This window comes from Halichondria panicea, chromosome 13 (assembly GCF_963675165.1).
Source record: "Halichondria panicea chromosome 13, odHalPani1.1, whole genome shotgun sequence".
Classification (NCBI taxonomy): domain Eukaryota; kingdom Metazoa; phylum Porifera; class Demospongiae; order Suberitida; family Halichondriidae; genus Halichondria; species Halichondria panicea.
In genome coordinates this window covers 801,669-821,040 of record NC_087389.1, presented here as the reverse complement: position 1 = coordinate 821,040, position 19,372 = coordinate 801,669, and the positions used below count along the sequence as shown (strand labels likewise).

Below are 19,372 nucleotides of genomic sequence, written 5' to 3'. Positions count from 1 at the left end.
GTAAACTCAATCACGTGTATATTATCATGTCACAATCAACAACAAAACAGAGCATCAAAACACACAAGGAAGAACACAGCTAATTAAAGTACAAGTGCTAAAAATAATTTAGAGAATCTACGATAGTTACAGATAGATGGTTGGATGTTGTCTACTACTCTAGTTGTTTATTTAGACGACCTCTTGCTTCTTGGCACGAGATATGCAACAGCAGAGGAGCAGGGCCAGGATGACACCAATGATCTGTATAGGGAGAATCATAATTATAATAACTCAGATTACATTAAGGGCTTGTACGAGGTGTGTGTGTGTGTGTGTGTGTGTGCTTACCTCAAGGAAACCAATGACGATACCAATGACACCAGCTCCAATGGCCAGAGCAAGAAGTGCATTGGTATTCACACTTACACAGCCCTGGGGGAGGGACACACATGACACACAGCAAGCATAGTTTAATTATCATCTTACCACATCTGTGGTATTAAAGGACTTGGTCTCAGTAACTGTTACTCCTCCCACAGTAACGGTCTGGTTGTATTCAAAATTTTGACAGTTTTGTTGCCCGGTCACACACATGAGACACCTAGGGGGATGTCCGTTATTCATGATGATGGCATCCACGTTCAATTCCGACCAATCAGAAGCATTATTGAATCCACAGCATTGGAACTGTACAGGAACAAAAGGATAGGATGAAACACCATCACACACACAAAACAGCACTTGTTACTCACAGTACTCTGGAAAAAGTTGACGATAGAGTTTTCATCACTTGATGGATTGCTAGCATTGTAGTTTACGATGAGATTCTCTTCAATACCATTTTGGATCTGCACAACACACAACATGATAACTTTGTTTGCACTAAAGAACCAGAACACTTACCCCAGTGGTCACTTCTTCTCTGTATATAAAGGCTACGATTCCAACAACAATCTCAGCAATCACAATGAGGGAGACAACAACGGCATACTATGTAAGGAGAGAAATATAAATGATTACAACAGTCATGTTTCCAAACTTACATAAATGCATCAAAATTGCAGGATACTATACTTGAGCTACATGTGTACATATTATAGCTACAAAACATCGTATATTGTACACTCTGCTTACAATGAACAGGAGAGGTCTGTTCTTGCATATGGCTCCAAACACACCAATGGCTGCAATGATAACTGCAGCTCCTCCAGCAATGATGAGGACAGCAGAGCCTCCAATAATCTGGCTACCAGTAAGAAACGAGAACGAGCTGCCACTGGCGATGGCCCATGCTCCAATGGCCAACGTGATTATACCCAAAACCTAGAAAAAAAACAGCAGAGTGCATTAAGCTAAAAGATGTGATTTTAGCTAATGGATTCGGTATAAACAGCAATGTGGGAGGATGTGTGTGTGTGTTTCACTCACAATAAACAGTAAGTTGATGATGACCAGTGTGATCTGTCCGCACTTGCCACCTTTGCCGATGTCGGTAGCTGTATCGCCCAATTTGCTTCCCATTTTTGTTGATTTCTTAGAGACTAGAGATGCTGTATCTTGACTCAACTGTACTAGCTAGCTAGTTAGAAAAATAACAGTTTATGCGCTTTAATCATAAAACCACCCTAAATATGGGAGTGCCCCACCCTTATGACGTCATTCTCCATCATTACAATGCAATTATCACTTAATTATGACGTCATATGTCATAATACACACTATGCGAAAATTAACTGTATTAAACCACAAACAAAAACGTGTACAAACAACACAACCAACAGCTATGTATATACTATGAGTACAACACATCATCACTGGGGCTACATGACGCACTAGGTGCACTGTTCCAGGTGGTGGGTACATCCAATACACAGTCATTTAATTCAGGCGGCGAAAACACAAAATCGGGAGGAGCTGGGGACCTTTCCTCATCAATACTCTCACTTGCATTTCTTGTGTCTCTAGCTTCCACATTGGTAGTGTATAGTTTGTTAGCAGTTAATACCATTTCTTCCTGAATTGGAGACAAGCTCAAGTCGTCAGCTGTAGGGCTGTCTGTTTCTTCCCCAATCTGTAGCGAGAGTGCAGTGAGAGCTTGGATAACATCCTCAGGCTTGAAGCCGAGTCTCCGCCATTCTTTTCTGTCCTCGTTTGGTGTGCATGCAGGTACAGAGGTCACGGTAGAGCTATCACCACTTGTAGTATCCACGCTATAACACTGACCGGGAACAACTAACGCTGACAAAGCAGATATCAAATCAGACGAAGAGAGATTAGTTGATTGGTCGTTGGTGTCCCCTAGTGGAGTGGAGGGGGGAGGGGTTAGGAATGTGGTGGGTGTGTCACTGGACACAGAGAGCCGCGGTGGTTGAGAGTCCTGATTAATCAAAACTGATAAAGCATTTGCGACAGTTTCAGGACAAATTTGCCTGTGTTCAGAAGGTGATGTGCCAGATTGTGGAGTGGCTCTGTTGCTTTGCATCTGCTGTAGAGACTCGAGAGCAGATCGGATCATACTGGGGGTGATAGTTCGTTTATTAGTGTCCTCTTGCAAAGGTAAGGGGGTGGAGGGCGGTGGTGTTAGGATTGATACTGAAGATCTCTCTGACATTCCATTGAGACAATGTTCAGGCGACACGCTACTGATATCTGATTGGCCATCGGGTTCTTCTCGTGACGACAAGCTCACCAAGTTGCTGCGTTTATATATAGGTGAAACAGGTCCTCCTATCGTGTACTGTTCTTCGAAACTCTGTCTATCTCTGAAGTCTAGTTTCCTCGATGCTATACTCTGTGCTAAGAGGTGCCTCTCTTGAGAACATTCACGCTGGGGGGAGGGGAGCTGGTCAAAAGATCTATGTGAGGGTGGTCTATCCGTTACTCCAGTAGTGCCAGCAAGTGGGAGGGAAAATGAGCGAGATTTCGCTAGTGGTCTAGGTTTCTGTTCAATTGATGATTGGACCTGCCAAGACACCTCTACATCAGGAGCAGACTGAGTTGGTGTTAGTGGTGGTGTTTGGCCTTCTGTACTTAACTCGATATATGTGAGGGACTTTGCTAGCGGCCATAGATCAGGTTCAGGGCCGTGCTTCTTGACCAGGGCTTGCAGTTTAGCCTGCAAGTGTGTGTGGAGGGTATGTAATATGATGAAGCACTATGAATAAGCAACCATACAGGCAGAGATATATACAAGAGCACACATGCCATTCCTCAGAATCCTTAAACCCTAGTACTAAATGATTATAATAACAACTTTCTCTAATTAGGTCATGTTTACATAGCACATGTGACGTATAGTTCCATATTATTGTTCCAATTCACTCACCTGCTCTTTGCTGGTAGCTTCTTGCCCATCCAATACAACCTGTATAATATTACATCTATAATCAGTTTATCATACAAGTGTTAGTTCTTTCATGTGCTTCTGGTTTGCACTATAAATATTAGATCACATGAGGAGGAGGTCAAATTGTAGGCTTGAAGTACACTAACACAAGAAGCTAGCTGTATGCAATGGGTGGTACATCTAGTCAGTGGAACAACTATTTTTTACAATTTTTCACCTGTCTAGATTTCTGCATGAACTTGGCCAATATGAATAGTCTGCAAGCGTTGGATGATGTGATGGGATTACCTGAGAGTAAGTGACACACACCTGTGTTATAAAACTAGTCCTGTAGGTTATTACTGAAACAAAAACAGGCCAAGAACACATAACACACACACACTGTACACACGCACATGCACACACACAATCCCACGCATGCACACAGACAAACCTCTAAGTGTGAGCGTGTTGAGCAGTCTCAACTGAGTCAGTTTATCGAGGTCCAGTCTCTGGGAGAGCAGGTTATAGGACATATTGAGCACTCCTAGACCAACAAAAGCATGAAGCCAGTTCAGAGTAGCCAGTCGATTGTGGGACAGATTGAGGCAGGTGATCCTCTCCAGCACCTTGTTGTCTGTGTGTACGGTTGCTATGGAGTTGTGTGACAGTGAGAGCTTCTCCAAACCAGGCAAACAGAGGAACCGAAGATTGAGTTCTTGAAGCTGGTTGTGACTAAGGTTTAACTGCGTGTGTGTGGGTGTGTGTGTGTGTGTGTGTGTGTGTGGGAGGATCACACATATCACACAGGTACATGTTAGTAAGAGATCATTTACTAGACACTTGTACGGTGGAGGGTATCCAGGCTACTATACTGAGGGAGACAAATATTTTAAGCAATCCAAAGCTCATCAAGTGTATGTTTTGGCATTCTACAGTTGGTTGCTATGTTGCAAAAATAACATAGCAGGCAATTAAAAGACCTACAAATACACAACAAGCATGTTAGAAACTGTGACTGAAGATATAGAGTAGGTCATTTGTTGAAGACTGTGAATACCAACCTCTCTAAGCACTGGTAGTAGCTGCAGTGAGTCATCGAGGTGTGTGAGGAGGTTGTGTGAGAGTGTGAGGGTGTGGAGGGAGTGCCACGGCTGGACAATCACTCTGCAGCACACACACACAATAATAATTATAATCTAGCTGTTAGACATTGTATAGTTAGCCTCTTTCTCAAGCAGAGTACGGGTAATAATTGTGACAACGTGTTAGCACAGTGCGGGGGAATAATAATTATAACATGGGTTTAATGTCATACATAAGATATCTGGCATGTTCGCAAGGATACCTGTAAAGTTCATTATTAAATACCAGAGCCTAACATGTCAAGCTAGGTGGGGCTGAATTACCATACCAACCAATGCATGTAGTAGCCACAATTGGCTGGCTTCAGATCTTGATAATTTTTAAAATTATCTTTGAACGGCCATAACTTGCTCCAGTAACATTAATTTTCTGGTTTTTTGAATAAAATTATGAATTTGGAACATCAGAACTCTAGTTACAAAATCCGACTCTATAGTACTTTCAAAATGAAGGGGATCTACATGTACCCAATGTACCATACTGAAAGACAACATTCAACCACTTATCAGACCAATCTCTACCACACTCCATTAATACACACACATTGCCCTACCAAAAATGCCGAGACAGCTAGCTAGCTGACCCACCGTGACGTTGTTAGTCTAGCGGTGGCTGATATCCTCCATGACTGTGATGATGAGGGAGAGATGAGAGTGGGGGAGGCTTGACCCCCTCCATATAATGAGCCTCTCTTCTCCTCTACTGCCTCTATGAGCAGCTCCCTCAGAGTGTGGAGGCCTCTATGGACTGAGAGCTTACCCAACTGCTGTTGGATAGACAGCAACCCAGTCACCTGACTCAGGGGAACTTTGTCCATCTGCACGGAATTACAAGTACTTACTATTACATCTCTAAATATTGCATTATTCTTAATGACCCATGGTACATTTAACCTCTGGGAGCTACAGAATGTACAGTTGATACAATGGCAGTCACTACAACCTGCACACAGTGTACTGAACACACTAGGCACTAGGCACTAGGCACATTTATCGATTTGAAAAACTCCATCTTTGGAGCTTTGGAGAAAATTAATCACATTCAGTAAAATGTACTAATGGAAGATTGACAGCAACAGTATCCAAAACCAATTGAGCATCTACTGTAGTACCTATGCTACCTTGAAGGTGTGCAGTGCTCTGAAGTGAGCCAGATCAAAGCTGGAGCAGCAGACTGAGGTGGTGGCAGGTGGCAGGGAGACCTTGAGGGTCTCCAGTGTCTGCACAAAGCTGTACAGGTGGGCGGGGTCCGCAGCCACATCATCACATTCTATAGGAGGGGGCGGGGAGTCTGTCAACTACTTTAACTACTAACTAATAATTATATTATACAACTTATATATGACTTTTATTATAAAACAGTCTTATGAGTGTTGTGTGGTACTCACCATCTCCATCCCCTGCAGCATTGCGTGGGAACAGCAGTCGCTTGGTGATTGCATACATCTCATTCACGCTCAGGGAAATGGGCGTGGCCTCCTCCAACAACTGGTCGCCATGGAGATAGAGGTGCCGCGTCAGTATATCAGTCACCTCAATCACATCCTACAGCAAATACAATAGCAACTAAAACAGAGAATTTATATAAGTAACTTATAATTATGGTACGGCATGGGCAGATTGTTATATGCATAATTCAACAGGCAGTTCATAAGATTTGTATTATTGTATGATAATATTATATCAACATTATACAATGTGCCATACCAGGAATGCATGCTCATGGACAGTGCTGGGTTCAGCAGTACTAGGGTATAGCATATGTGACAGGCTCTGGGAAAACCAGACATTTGGAGCAGAATTGTCTGGTTTTCCCAGAGCCTGTCACATGTGGGCTAATAGTTTTCCCCCTATAATAGTGTAGTTCTAGTGCAGGCTCACGTGAGTGGGCACATCGAGGAACTGCATGAGCTCTGGAGAGAGGGAGACTTGGGATTCCCCATGAACCAACTTCTGAAGGTACGTCTCAAGCGATTGTCTCCTCTTGTCAATGAGAACTTTGGACAGATTACCAGAGAGCTTCTTTGGAGGCAGCTGGACTTTAGTACCATACTTCTTCACCAACTGCAGGTATTATGGGTAGTTTAGTGGCTTATTTAGGTTTGGGGACTCTTTCGGCTGCCATAACTTAAATTCCGTGGATCCAAGTTCAACGATTTTATGATTTTCTGAAAGCTTAGAAAGAGACCTTTCAAATGGTGTCCTCAAAGTTCATATTTGAGCGATAAAAGTATTTACCAATTTGGCCACACCATGAATTATTAATAGCCCATGGTCCAAGGCCGAAAAATGACAAATTATGGCTCCATCTAAATTTTAGATTGAAACACATCATTTGAAAGGTCTCTTTCTAAGCTTTCCGAAAATCTTAAAAATGTTGACATTGGATCAACGGTACTAAAGTTATGGCTGTTGAAAGATGTTCAACTCCCACTTAATTAATGCATGTATTAACGTACCTTAGAGTGCAGTGTGTAGAACTGACTGTAGCGTTTAAACATATACCAATGGTCGTGTTCAGTCAGCACATCAACTCGATACACCTGTATTAGTTCACACATATCACAATCATTGCTCTTAGAGTATCGTGGTCATGTTCTCACCACATATGGGGCTGGTTTGCTCCAAATTTGAGCATCCCTGATGACCACATGCCGCACTCTCTTCCCCTCCTGGGCATGTGGGTCTATATGAGGGTGGGCAGGAACATCTCGACGCCACACGGCGCTCCCTGGAGGAGGTAGATAGCTACCTATGCTTGCCATTCTCCTGTCAAGGGGTGGTTCAAAGGTCATTAGTCATATGACATGGAATCACGCCTACTAGAGAGTACAATTCTGAGCATGCGCTGTGATTAAACTGGATGTGAAAGGTCATTAATTCATGCAAGGTCTTGTGGTGTAACGGTTAGCACCTGAGACTCTGAATCTCAAGATCCGAGTTCAAATCTCGGCAAGACCTTTTTATTTTTTGTCAACTACATATTATTTTCACAGGTAGATTTGTTTGCAGTTTTGTACATTTTGCTGGTATAATTTTTTGCGAAATATCGATCTGTACATTAAACAAGAGTGCAGCCAGCAAGTACTAATTTTTGCGATTTTACTCTCATTCGCAGAAATAGCAGAAATTAATATACACGCGTTTATGTCACCTTAATTGAGGTATATGAACAATCTTTTTTATTCCTTGTATATATATATACCTCTATAATTATAGGTACACAGAGAAAAAAGACGTGCTGATTTAGCACAGAAAACCGTGCTAAACGAATGTCTCCAGTTTTAGCACATTTGCACATGTGCTAAACAACCTAATGTGCTAAACTGGCACATGTGCTAAATTCTAATGTGCTGAAACATCTGTGCTGATTGTATTGTGCTAAATTAATTTCAAACATTAAAAACAACAATACATCAATTCAGTATTAAAATTGTATCTAAACAAACGATAAGGATTATACAAAAGTGAAAGGTTTCTTTTAACATGCAAGTCTGCACTCAGTTCACTGCAATTGCAAGATACTGCCTTTGACTTCTCAGCATCACCTGCATGCGTGAAGTAGAAAAATATGTCACATAAAAGCCAGTAGAATTATAACCAAGTATAAGAATAACTAAAGTGCGTATAGATTAGGTACATAACATCAGTCATAGCATGGATTGCAATGAAACTTATAATTATTATGGGGTGAAATAAGAAAAGTATTTGCTGTGATTCATGACAAATGCCGAGTGCATGAAAAAGTACATGAGCCAAAAGCAAAGAATTCTAGCTACAGAAAGAGTTATATAACACAGGTAAGACCAAGAGGAAGAGTACGCAACACTAATAGTCTGTACACAGGAGGCAAACTCACTATTGCATGTAACCACAGCCACTTGAGATACAACAATAACAATAACAATGCTGATAAGGAAAAGCAATGAATAAAATTAGTGGTCATCATCATTCATGCAGATTAATTTTAAGATTTTACAGTTTATACAACAGCATGTGGTTGTGACGTAGGTTAGACAGAATGCTTACTACGGTTAGTGGAGTTGCGTACTCTTCCTAATGAACTCTTAGTAAGACATTATAGTCGTTGTTACACACAATTAAGTTTGCGAGACTATGATAATGCAAATGAGTTCTTGTTGTGCTATTATAGAGCAGCATCAATATTCGGGCCCATCAATTATCTCGTACAGAGAGCAGATTGAGAAGTTGTCTTCTACTGACAATACTCGTTGTAAGGGCTAAACAACAAATATAATCCACTACAAGCCTTCCCTTAATTGTCAGAAAAGAGCTGCATATAAAGCTTAACCCGAAACGATATAAAAGTTTAATTAAACTGCGTTGTCCTATAAATTATTATAATCAATAGAACTGTTAGCTTAAGAAGAATAGCTACAGCTGCAAGGCCGGGCAGACAATGTGCCACCAGTGGCAGTATAGATTTGCATTAATTAGGAGGGTGTGTGGCAATCAAAAATCGTTTTGCGCACAAGGAATTTGGGATTTCTGTAGCAGCAATTTTTATCAATTTATGAACTTACAAAGTGGTAAATATAAAGTCCCCGTTCCGTTTACGTAGTACGTGCATAATACACTGATACAGTGCAAATTAAACGCTAAAAAGGACGCCCAAGATAAGAGCTTTTTTATGTTGTTAAAATTACTTTGGTCACCCATGCAGCTATAGTTATCATGACATTTTGCAGCTTGCTAGCTTTGTATTATAGCTACATGTAAGATAGCTATAGCAATTATGCTAAGAAAATAGTGCGGTGAATGGTGCGTTATATTTCTTTGTTAGATCTATGTAGAACTATAGGCTTATAGCTAAGCAAAATTTAGCTGGATATTATGTTACTAGAGGATTGTCGCTTTGTATTCAAAAACACAGCACACCGCATTTGTAAAGTGCAATGGTATATAGCAATGGTACAGTAAAATACGTTTTTAATACAGTACTTATCAAAATGGAAACACTACGTACTATGCAAACGGAATGGGATATTGACCGCTGTATACGTATATAGACAGATAACTAAGTCAGATAAGTATGGTATACTGTTGCAATTGTTTTTTTGGGCGAAGCCACTATACCTAAAACATTGTGGCAATACAGCAGCATAATAATACATACCTCCAATTGTGTCGATACTTTACAGTGGTCTGGTCATACAAGGGTGTCCAGTATAATGCTCTCTCCAACACGTGTCACTTTCAACATCATCCTGCAATATGGTTTTTCACATCAATTCTTACAACAATAATTAATTATATAGTACCTTCAAAAAAGTACGACCACCATTTTGAAAGAACTTTAGACGTGAGAGGGAAGTAGGCATATTTTTGCGAATGGCGTGGTTTCCCTCCGGGCAGTTGGCGTCTCACAACTATAATGTATATACACGTGAAAAGCAGTAGATCTAGTATGTACAATAATTATAAATCAATAATTATATTGAAACATAGCATCAAGTATGTACAGCATATAGCTAAGTAACTAGTCTAGCTACGATACTCGAGGTGACTAGGATTGTCTCTTTGTTTGTTTTTTTTGCAAAATGTATACTTGCAACGTGCAATGGTAAATTGCAACGCTTTTAATACAGTGTAAACGTACTGGCGTACTACATAAACGGAACTTATATTGACCGCTTACTGCATCTATACAATAATAGTGCAACGTACGCTATGACAAGTACAGTTGAAAACAGCAGTGGTTCTTGGTCAGACATGCATGCAATGAAACTAAGCTTTATGTGTTAATGAATAGCTATAGCGCTCCAGACATTCACCGGGACCAGAGTAGTCTCACAGTAAAGAACTGTGAGTTTAAAATCCTGTATGACAACCAGGATTTAAGTAGAGGGGGAAAATATAAGGCATTCTTAAAAAAAAAGTCAACTGCATGTTATTTCAATACCCTGGTTAGTATACAGGCTATGGATACTCAGTCAATTACTAATACCTGAATGCAAATTTTAGGGGGGGGGGGGTTGGAGCCAGAGGGGATACTCCCCCTGTGTACTGTATGACACCCGGTACCCTGGTACAATTGGCACAATAATTATTATACAATAGCTGTGCAATTACATTGTACAGATGCTCCCCTGTGTACTGTATGACACCTGGTACAATACAATAGCTGTGCAATTACATTGTACAGATGCTCCCCTGTGTACTGTATGACACCTGGTACAATACAATAGCTGTGCAATTACATTGTACAGATGCTCCCCCTGTGTACCAGTGGCGTAGGCAGAGGGGGGGCTGAGGGGCTAGAGCCCCCCTCTTTTGTGCTTTATCAACTCCTACTCAGCTGCGATCTGTCCATGTATTCTGCACTGTACTGCATGCGTAGACTCTACAGTGCAACAACCAAAGAGAGTAGAACTTTTGATTTTTTACGTTTTTGTGAATATCTTCTAAACTAAATGTGATTGGAACAATTTGAGTGCAGGTACTGAAAGTTCAACTCTGGCGCTTCCATTGGACCACCACCTGTTACATCATATGACATCATCACTCCAAGATGGCTGCTACAATATGTGTACATTGAAAATATGTTAGGCATGAAACTATCTTATATGTTTGAGTTAAGATCTGAAATTTGTTATGCAAGTACTTCATTACCTTGCGCATCTTTTGAGCTCTTACAGAAGTGTAGGCTACTAGTAAGTTCTGAGATATACAAAGTTTTGTAAATTTATAGTGCCAAATGTGTTAGGCATTGATTTTTCGAGTTCATGCTAGTTAAGGTCTGATTTTTGGAGAGCATGTACTCCAATAGTATACTTTTCGTGTGTACTAACTCACAGTAGCTGAAAGAGTTCTGTCTTGGCTCGAGCGGCCCTTCTTGTCAAAAATGGTGATTTTGCTGCTCTTTGCCCGTTTTTGCTGACGTAAGCAATGATATTCATTGATTTGTGACATCACAAATCATCTTGTCTTTATTTGCTACATCCAAGCTCATGTGATGCTGCAACTACACCCAGTTAATCAGTCATAATGTGTCACAGGGGCGTGGCAATTTACACTACTACGCAACAGAAACCAAGAAAATCAGCTAAAATCACCATTTTTGACAAGAAGGGCCGCTCTAGCAAAGAAGAGACTGGTCTAGCTCCTGTAAGTTAGTACAAATGAAAAGTATACTATTGGAGTACATGCTCTCCAAAAATCAGACCTTAACTAGCATGAACTCGAAAAATCAATGCCTAACACATTTGGCACTATAAATTTACAAAACTTTGTATATCTCAGAACTTACTAGTAGCCTGCACTTCTGTAAGAGCTCAAAAGATGCGCAAGGTAATGAAGTACTTGCATAACAAATTTCAGATCTTAACTCAAACATATAAGATAGTTTCATGCCTAACATATTTTCAATGTACACATATTGTAGCAGCCATCTTGGAGTGATGATGTCATATGATGTAACAGGTGGTGGTCCAATGGAAGCGCCAAGAGTTGAACTTTCAGTACCTGCACTCAAATTGTTCCAATCACATTTAGTTTAGAAGATATTCACAAAAACGTAAAAAATCAAAAGTTCTACTCTCTTTGGTTGTTGCACTGTATATAGTTACTAGAATGCCGGATGTCATTGAATGGAAATGTGGGCAGGGCCATCTAATGCGCATGCTGACTGCTGAGCAAAAGTGATGCCCTGCTCAACTGATTTGAGCCCTGCCCTTCCCAAAATCCTGGCTACGCCACTGTGTACTGTATGACACCTGGCACAATACAATAGCTGTGCAATTACATTGTACAGATGCTCCCCCTGTGTACTGTATGACACCTGATACAATACAATAGCTGTGCAATTACATTGTACAGATGCTCCCCTGTGTACTGTATGACACCCTGGTACAATAATTATTATACAATAGCTGTGCAATTACATTGTACAGCATTGTACGATTCTGTTGTACTGCATGCCCTTATTTGGTACTGAAAACAGCACACTGTGCTGAATTAGCATGTTTACCTGTTTCAGCACACCCATTACATTTAGCACAGTCCATTTAGCACAATAATCGAACATCAAAATTACAAGCCATGAAAAAGCACACCAATACAACACATAGGCTGTGCTATATGCCTACAAAACAGCACATGTAGTGTGCTGAATCACTGTTTAGCACACCACGGTGCTAATATAGCACACGCTCAGGGTCTAAAACAGCACACCTCTTTTCTCTGTGTATAATTTTACTACAATAACAAAGTTTGTAAGGTGATTCTTGCCAAATTAAAAATACAACACATGCATGCAGTGCAAAGGAGGTGGTTCGTGTAAATAAGAGAAAACAAACTGTGGTGCTTCAACAATATCCTGTGCTATGATAAACAACATAAGGGGAAAGCTATCTACGAGAGTCTTTGCACTGGGGACCGGGTCTTCTCTTCAGGGTACTCATTACTGAAGGCCACTTGTTGAAGCTCTTCAAACCACTGTGCATGGGGAGACAGAAATATGATTTATTATTATCAGTTAAAGTTTAACCAGACACCCCTCCCTTGCCGGTAATGTACTCCCCTCCCTTGCCGGTAATGTACACCCCTCCCTTGCCGGTAATGTACTAAGTTGCATTACCTAAAAGCTGGACATTATTGTCTAGTCATAGCAAAATTAATGCTTTCAATATAAACAATGGACTCTTGACATATGCACTAAGCTTGGTATGACTATAGGGATTAATTCCCTCAGTAGATTTGGCGCCTATACAGAATGTCAACATAATAAATTATTCCAGCTAACTTAATTACTGCTTTATAATCTAAGATGCAGCAAAACAAGCAAAAACTGTCAACATCACTTAACCAGAATAATCTAATGACGCTGCATTGCAAATTGGCAGCTTTATGATGTTTGCCAAACCAGAACATCCCCTCTAATGACCAGTGGACACAACATTCAACACACCTCTTGCCTCCCTTCATCCGACTGGAACTTTATGTAGAAAATAGCAGTTTCATCATCAGCACCGCTTGGTCTCCGTGCTACTACAGGAGTTATCTTCATTACATACTTAGCCATGGACAATGAAACTTTCTCAATCACAGCGTCTGTAAAAATATACATGAATCTCACAGCATGCTGCTATATGGATGATGGATGGTATGATTCAATACCTTACTTTTCAGATAGATTGCTCCAAGTACTTTTGACTCTTCCATCTTTGATTGAGCGGCCATATAGTACACAAAAGTACCTGCAGAGCAAGGGAAGCAATTGACAATAGTTTTCAACTGGAGCTAGCAATTATTAGCATGCCAGCTAGAGTTACGGGCACTCAAAATTAAACAGGCTTTTATTTCGGAAAAAATCTAGGTCATGCTTAAATGGTGGCTTGAAAGCAATCGTAAATTGATTTAAGCATGCCTTCAAAATACGAGCATTCTCACCTTTTAGCACAAACACTCTCTTTCTCCAGGAGCTGTACCAGGCAGGGTTGGGACCAGTCTTCCACATCACCCCCCTCTTTTGCCATCCTCTGTTCAAGTTGAACTCCATGTAGGTAAGCTGCAGAATATGCAAGATTGTTTCACTGCAACGCCATTTGTAGATATTAATATAGAGCTAGTATGCACACTCTACAATCCATGCAGGGCTAAAATGCTTGTAGCTGCTAATTTGTTCCCTTCCTAAAGCTTACTTTCCCAGCTGGAGAAGAATTTGATCCAAGGCAATTGTAGATGGTTTTGTCTGCATCATTCATGACTGATCTGCTGGCGTTGTGATTTTGATGTACTGACCTCGGTTAGCCTAGAATCTGAACTACTCACCTACTGGAGCTAAACAACTGATCTTGAGACGTATATAGTTGAGGATACGCCATAAATTATGTAATAAAGAGTGGGCGGCTAGCTAAACACTGCAATTGTGTGGGTGCTGTTGCAGTTCACTACTGCCTTTCATTAGGTGGCAGCCCTACTACCTTTCACTAGGTAGCAGCCCTACGTCTTTCATTTGAAAGTCAGCAGCCCTACTACGGTGGTAGTAGTTCCTTAGTTCCTTATCCTACCGCAACGCAGTAGGGCTACTGTAGTACTAGTAGTTTTTTTTTTGTTTTTTTTCAGCAGCACTACTACAGTGGTAATAGTTCCTTATCCTACTGTACTGGCCAGTAGTTGTTTTTTTCAATGCTAAATATCTCAGTCTGGCTATAAGTATACTTCTAGTAACGTCACTATTCAGTAATTATTTTATAAATGTGGATCACACAAACACCACTCAGGCATACCAGTATAAGAACACATGTATTCCAGACACAAACACAAACAAATAGAAAACTTGTAAGAGTTAAATCTGACGAGTTTGCGTATTAATAGCACAAACGTTACAATACATAATGAAATATTATCACGCACAATATTAGTTGGTAAAGTTTAAGGTATCTTGTAGTCAGTGGGTCAGTTATTTCTTTGCTTTTGAGGTCTGGATTAGCCATTGCAGTGTGATATCTGCAGGGAGGACAAAAACAAAAAAGTGATAAGATACATGTATGACAAAGGGGGGGGGGGGGGGGGCAAGCATTGCTGGTTTCAGAGAGAAAGTTATGGGGAGCCCTCGAGAAAATCTAAGCTCTATGCAAATAACCCATTGTAGTACTATGGTACAGGCTTTAGTGTTTAGACACTACACCAGCACACACACACACACACACACACACACACACACACACACACAGTCACAACGACTGTACACACATGACAGGAACCATCACATGGTACACTAGGAAGTGATGCTAATTGCACAAGCTTTCTAAGCACTCTAAGCTCAAATAAAGTAAGCTAGATTAAACAACCGTCATTGATCAGAATTTAACACACAGGTCATCTTCTCAGAATGTGGGTCTTCAATTAACAGTACACTCTTTATTTTGGAATTTTTAAGTTTCCCAACAGTGCAATTACAGTGTTGACATCACAGTGTTGTGTGTGTGTGTATGGCCACACATTGACAGGCTGTCAGGAAATGGCAAGTTAGCAGGAAAGCAAAGCTAGGGATCCCAGAGTACTAAACTTTGATTAACGCTAGTAAGTGTATCAACAACTGGTAGAGTGTATATACACAGGAAGAAGCAGATAACACAAGGAAATGCTTCTTGTTAGCAATACTGACACTCCTAAGGCCATGTTTGAACACTGCCAGTGGACAGACTCACCGATATTCTCTCTTTCTTTACACGAAATAGAATAACAGCAGATTTCCCGATCCTTCACATCATTCAAGCTTCTGCAAAGTGAAACCAATATGAATGTAAACAGAGCTAGTTACACAACACAGGGACATCACACTAGATATGTTGATGATATCTAAAAAGCCCCATGAAGCCATAGTATGCCCTGTTGATGATAAACACAGTGAAAACAAACTCTTACAGTCTTTCAATGAGTTCCCTCTCTCTGAGAGCGTTGGGAAGGTCCACCTTGTTCCCAAGCACCAGCACCTGAGAGAGTGATAGAGACGTGTGTGTATGTAACACAACACATGTACTAGACTTATGGAATCGAGGGGAAAGCGATACAAAGACTAGTAGAGCAAGATATTTCCTAGTGTAGCCACTTCACAATCACAAGTGCTGATACTTGACACAATGCACACGCTCTAACACTCCAAACATTATAAAGATGCTAGGGTAGTAGACCCTGTGCAGTACACCATGGTTTAGCACTCCTAGGTTCTCTGCTATAATTACGGCCTTACAGGTATTCCAGCCAGCTGTGGCTTGTCTAGTAAACTGTGTAGCTCATTCTTGGAGGCGTCTAGTTTCTCATGATCAGCAGAGTCCACCATGTATCTGTGAGACAGTGTGTTGACTTTAGTGCACATTTAACACTCAGTGCATGTCCAACAGACAAAATATACAAAGTGATATCTAGCCTAAACCATTCTAATGACTGCAATAACTCTATTCATAATTATACATGTATATAGCTATCAGGAATCACTGACATAACGAAGAACTCTACACACACACACACACACCATGGCTACACACACACACCATGGCTACACACACACACCATGGCTACACACACACACCATGGCTACACACACACACCATGGCTATACACACACACCATGGCTATACACACACACCATGCTATACACACACCATGGCTATACACACACACACACCATGGCTATACACCATCTAAAGTAAAGCTTTAGTAATTGAGGGAAAAGCAATTTTGTTATAAACTGAATACTTAGGCCCGCACAATTTAGAGAGTTCCTAAGATGTACATAATACAAAATTTGACATAAAATGTAGGGCACTTCCATAAATCAACAACACGCTAGCATACCCACACAACACCCACACAACTCACACAATAGCGGTGACTCCTCTGCAGTACCTCTCCCACATGCTCCTGAACCGAGGCTGACCACCAATATCCCACAGCTGCAACACAACACAATCAATCAACACTGCATACTATCACAGTCACAGCTTTAACAATATCATAGTACAGTATAGGGAAGTCGGGACAGTAACCTAAACCTGTTGTGAATACTAGTGCACTGTCAGCAAATTATACCATTGTCTAGCAGCAGTAGCATTTATGTGATAGCCAAACTGGGGCAATGTGTAGACTCTACACACCTTGATGGTGACATTGCCTTTGGTAACCTTCCTCATGTTGAAGCCAACAGTTGGTATCATATCCTCATTGAACTGGCCACTCTGCAAGTAAATAAGAGTCATAAGTAAATACAGTAGTACAGTCTAAACATAGAAAAGTAATCAATGTGGTGTGCTTTATTTAGAATTCACAAGCTTAAATTCACACTCTACTTACAGCTATAACGTTGACGAAAGTGGTTTTCCCCGAGTTCTGGAGGCCAACTAAAGTCAGCTCCATCTCTTCCTTCCAGAATAAACTCTTGAACCAGTCGACTATCTTGTTGATAAACGCCAACATCTTGGGATAGAATTTTTTTAGTCTTTGTCTTTAGTCTTTAGTACAAGTAGTACCACTGATGCAATCTTTCCAACTAATAGAATCTCTCTCTTATACTATTCTACACAGTGCCGTTATAGTTCCTTCTCTAGTGTATTTCTTTGCAGGGTTTGAGACGCCATTTAAAGCCACGTGACGATAAAGTGGGTGTGCCTCCTCCTTGCAGCCTCAAGGGGGGTGGGGCTGGATAGACCACGATTATAAGTAGTTGGGCGGAGCCCGACCGTCCCTCCCGTCAGGGACGGTCGGGCTCCGCCCAACTAGATTATAAGGGGCATATCAATATAAATCTATGGTCAAGCACATGATCTGACTTGGATACACGAGCAGACTTGATTGAGAGGTTCTGATTTTTATAATGGCTGATTCAAAATGTATGACACTGGGTTACTGGAATATTAGAGGAGTGAGTTCATATCATCCCATAATTATTATTACAATGATACATCACCCTCCCCCTCACATACACACACACACACACACACACACACACACACACACACACACACACACGCACGCACGCACACACACACACACGCACAGCTTGGTCAGTCTATTCGTCTAATGCTCAAGTACACGGGAACTGAGTTTAATAATGTGCAATATGATGAGCGTAATGGTGAGTAAGCGTTTACTACTGCAACACTATGTACTGCGAATGTTGCAGGTGGATCCTGGTTTGATGACAAAGAAAAGCTAGGTTTGGACTTTCCAAACGTATGTGAAAATGCACCTAATTTACATTAACTACAACTTTACTTTACCAGCTTCCTTATCTTATTGATGGAGATGTGAAGATCACGCAGTCATTTGCGGTAAAAAGTTATCCTGCATAGTTATTATTATAATTATCATATAATTATTCTTCACACAGATATTGCGTTACATTGGACGGAAGCATAATCTTTGTAAGTGGCTTAGATAGAGCATCGAAACGGGAGAATAATTATCAATTTCTATTTTCAGCTGCAAAATCAGAGAAGGAAATGGCATATCTTGGTATGCTGGAACATGTGGTAGGATGGATGATAGATATTATTATTGCATATGCGTTAATCAGCTAATGCCTACAGGCAATGGACTTCAGGAACGGCTTCGTCATGTTTGTGTATAACAAGAAAGATTTTGTGAGTTGCTCTCTATAAGTCTTAACTGAATGTGTGTGTACGTCCCCTCGTCACTCTCAGGAAGAGAAACGTGATGGGTATGTGAAGACAGCCAAGGAAAGCGTGCAGAGATTCTCAGACTATCTTGGAGACAAGCAGTGGTTCAATGGCAGTGAGGTAAGCTATGCTTGTTTAATGCTGTGTCTCTACTCAACTCAATTGCTGTGCAGATGACATATGTGGACTTCTTCTTGTACGAGATCCTCGATCATCACCGACTCTTTGAGAAAGGCTTCTTAGACCATGTCCCCAACATACAGGTGAGCTTTCTTGAATCCACATTGTGAACTGTTAGTCTACCCCTCACCCTACGCAATCAAATTATTATTGCTCTAATTCATATAATTATAATTATATATTATATATAGGCACTCATGGAACGCTTTGAGGTAAGCTGCACGCTACACACTCGAGCTATACCACTTGTCAATTGATGGTACGTTGTGCTACTGTAGGCCCGGCCAGCCATCAAGGCTTACATGGAGTCTGATGAGTTTATGAAGGAACCCATCAACGCATCGTTCTCTGGTTGGCCAGGTGGCAAACACCAATAGCTGTTGCTACTAGAAACTGAGTAACACGGTACCCTGACTGTATTTAGATATCTATGATTATGTATTTTTTTGTGGTGAGCCGTATGCAATTCTGCAATTACTTGTGAATACATTATCAGAAAAAATTTTGGGTAGGGTATTCCCCTAGACCCCCCCTCTAAAAAGCCGTGTGTTATATTGCACATAGATATCAACCGTGGCAACATGTGTATGCATGATGAA

At 40.8% G+C, this 19,372-nt stretch overlaps 5 protein-coding genes, 2 long non-coding RNA genes and 1 other non-coding gene across 8 annotated transcripts; 3 read left to right on the top strand and 5 right to left on the bottom strand.

The window, feature by feature from the left end:
* Positions 1-10: 10 nt before the first annotated feature.
* LOC135346228 (CD151 antigen-like) lies at positions 11-1,621 on the bottom strand. Its single transcript, XM_064543791.1, has 7 exons — positions 1,411-1,621; positions 1,117-1,305; positions 886-972; positions 735-830; positions 469-669; positions 331-414; positions 11-243 (listed from the first exon to the last, which is right to left on the bottom strand). The coding sequence occupies exons 1-7, from the start codon at positions 1,501-1,503 to the stop codon at positions 172-174; spliced, it is 822 nt and encodes a 273-aa protein (XP_064399861.1). The 5' UTR covers positions 1,504-1,621; the 3' UTR covers positions 11-171.
* A 65-nt stretch (positions 1,622-1,686) lies between these two features.
* LOC135346227 (serine/threonine-protein kinase 11-interacting protein-like) lies at positions 1,687-7,246 on the bottom strand. The gene is made up of 11 exons (XM_064543789.1): positions 7,056-7,246; positions 6,912-6,995; positions 6,334-6,516; positions 5,841-5,997; positions 5,574-5,722; positions 5,041-5,270; positions 4,372-4,474; positions 3,762-4,053; positions 3,546-3,616; positions 3,308-3,346; positions 1,687-3,097 (listed from the first exon to the last, which is right to left on the bottom strand). Exons 1-11 carry the CDS (start codon positions 7,215-7,217, stop codon positions 1,775-1,777), a joined length of 2,793 nt encoding a protein of 930 aa, XP_064399859.1. The 5' UTR covers positions 7,218-7,246; the 3' UTR covers positions 1,687-1,774.
* A 95-nt stretch (positions 7,247-7,341) lies between these two features.
* On the top strand, positions 7,342-7,413 carry Trnaq-cug (transfer RNA glutamine (anticodon CUG)). Its single transcript has one exon. It is a non-coding gene; the product is annotated as a tRNA-Gln (tRNA).
* Positions 7,414-7,849: 436 nt separating this feature from the next.
* On the bottom strand, positions 7,850-11,380 carry LOC135346225 (uncharacterized). The gene is made up of 3 exons (XR_010398001.1): positions 11,269-11,380; positions 9,590-9,680; positions 7,850-8,000 (listed from the first exon to the last, which is right to left on the bottom strand). It is a non-coding gene; the product is annotated as an uncharacterized LOC135346225 (long non-coding RNA).
* Positions 11,381-11,480: 100 nt separating this feature from the next.
* LOC135346226 (uncharacterized) lies at positions 11,481-12,014 on the top strand. The gene is made up of 2 exons (XR_010398002.1): positions 11,481-11,580; positions 11,716-12,014. It is a non-coding gene; the product is annotated as an uncharacterized LOC135346226 (long non-coding RNA).
* Positions 12,015-12,679: 665 nt separating this feature from the next.
* Positions 12,680-14,287, bottom strand: LOC135346224 (uncharacterized). Its single transcript, XM_064543788.1, has 5 exons — positions 14,115-14,287; positions 13,864-13,981; positions 13,596-13,670; positions 13,382-13,524; positions 12,680-12,909 (listed from the first exon to the last, which is right to left on the bottom strand). Exons 1-5 carry the CDS (start codon positions 14,175-14,177, stop codon positions 12,826-12,828), a joined length of 483 nt encoding a protein of 160 aa, XP_064399858.1. The 5' UTR covers positions 14,178-14,287; the 3' UTR covers positions 12,680-12,825.
* A 372-nt stretch (positions 14,288-14,659) lies between these two features.
* Positions 14,660-17,593, bottom strand: LOC135346223 (ADP-ribosylation factor-like protein 8A). The gene is made up of 7 exons (XM_064543787.1): positions 17,269-17,593; positions 17,073-17,153; positions 16,798-16,871; positions 16,169-16,262; positions 15,844-15,911; positions 15,627-15,697; positions 14,660-14,922 (listed from the first exon to the last, which is right to left on the bottom strand). Exons 1-7 carry the CDS (start codon positions 17,389-17,391, stop codon positions 14,876-14,878), a joined length of 558 nt encoding a protein of 185 aa, XP_064399857.1. The 5' UTR covers positions 17,392-17,593; the 3' UTR covers positions 14,660-14,875.
* Positions 17,594-17,676: 83 nt separating this feature from the next.
* On the top strand, positions 17,677-19,314 carry LOC135346221 (glutathione S-transferase Mu 2-like). Its single transcript, XM_064543785.1, has 11 exons — positions 17,677-17,836; positions 17,974-18,049; positions 18,098-18,147; positions 18,198-18,245; positions 18,305-18,338; positions 18,397-18,446; positions 18,504-18,557; positions 18,618-18,713; positions 18,767-18,856; positions 18,965-18,985; positions 19,052-19,314. The coding sequence occupies exons 1-11, from the start codon at positions 17,789-17,791 to the stop codon at positions 19,148-19,150; spliced, it is 666 nt and encodes a 221-aa protein (XP_064399855.1). The 5' UTR covers positions 17,677-17,788; the 3' UTR covers positions 19,151-19,314.
* The last annotated feature ends 58 nt before the right edge of the window (positions 19,315-19,372 follow it).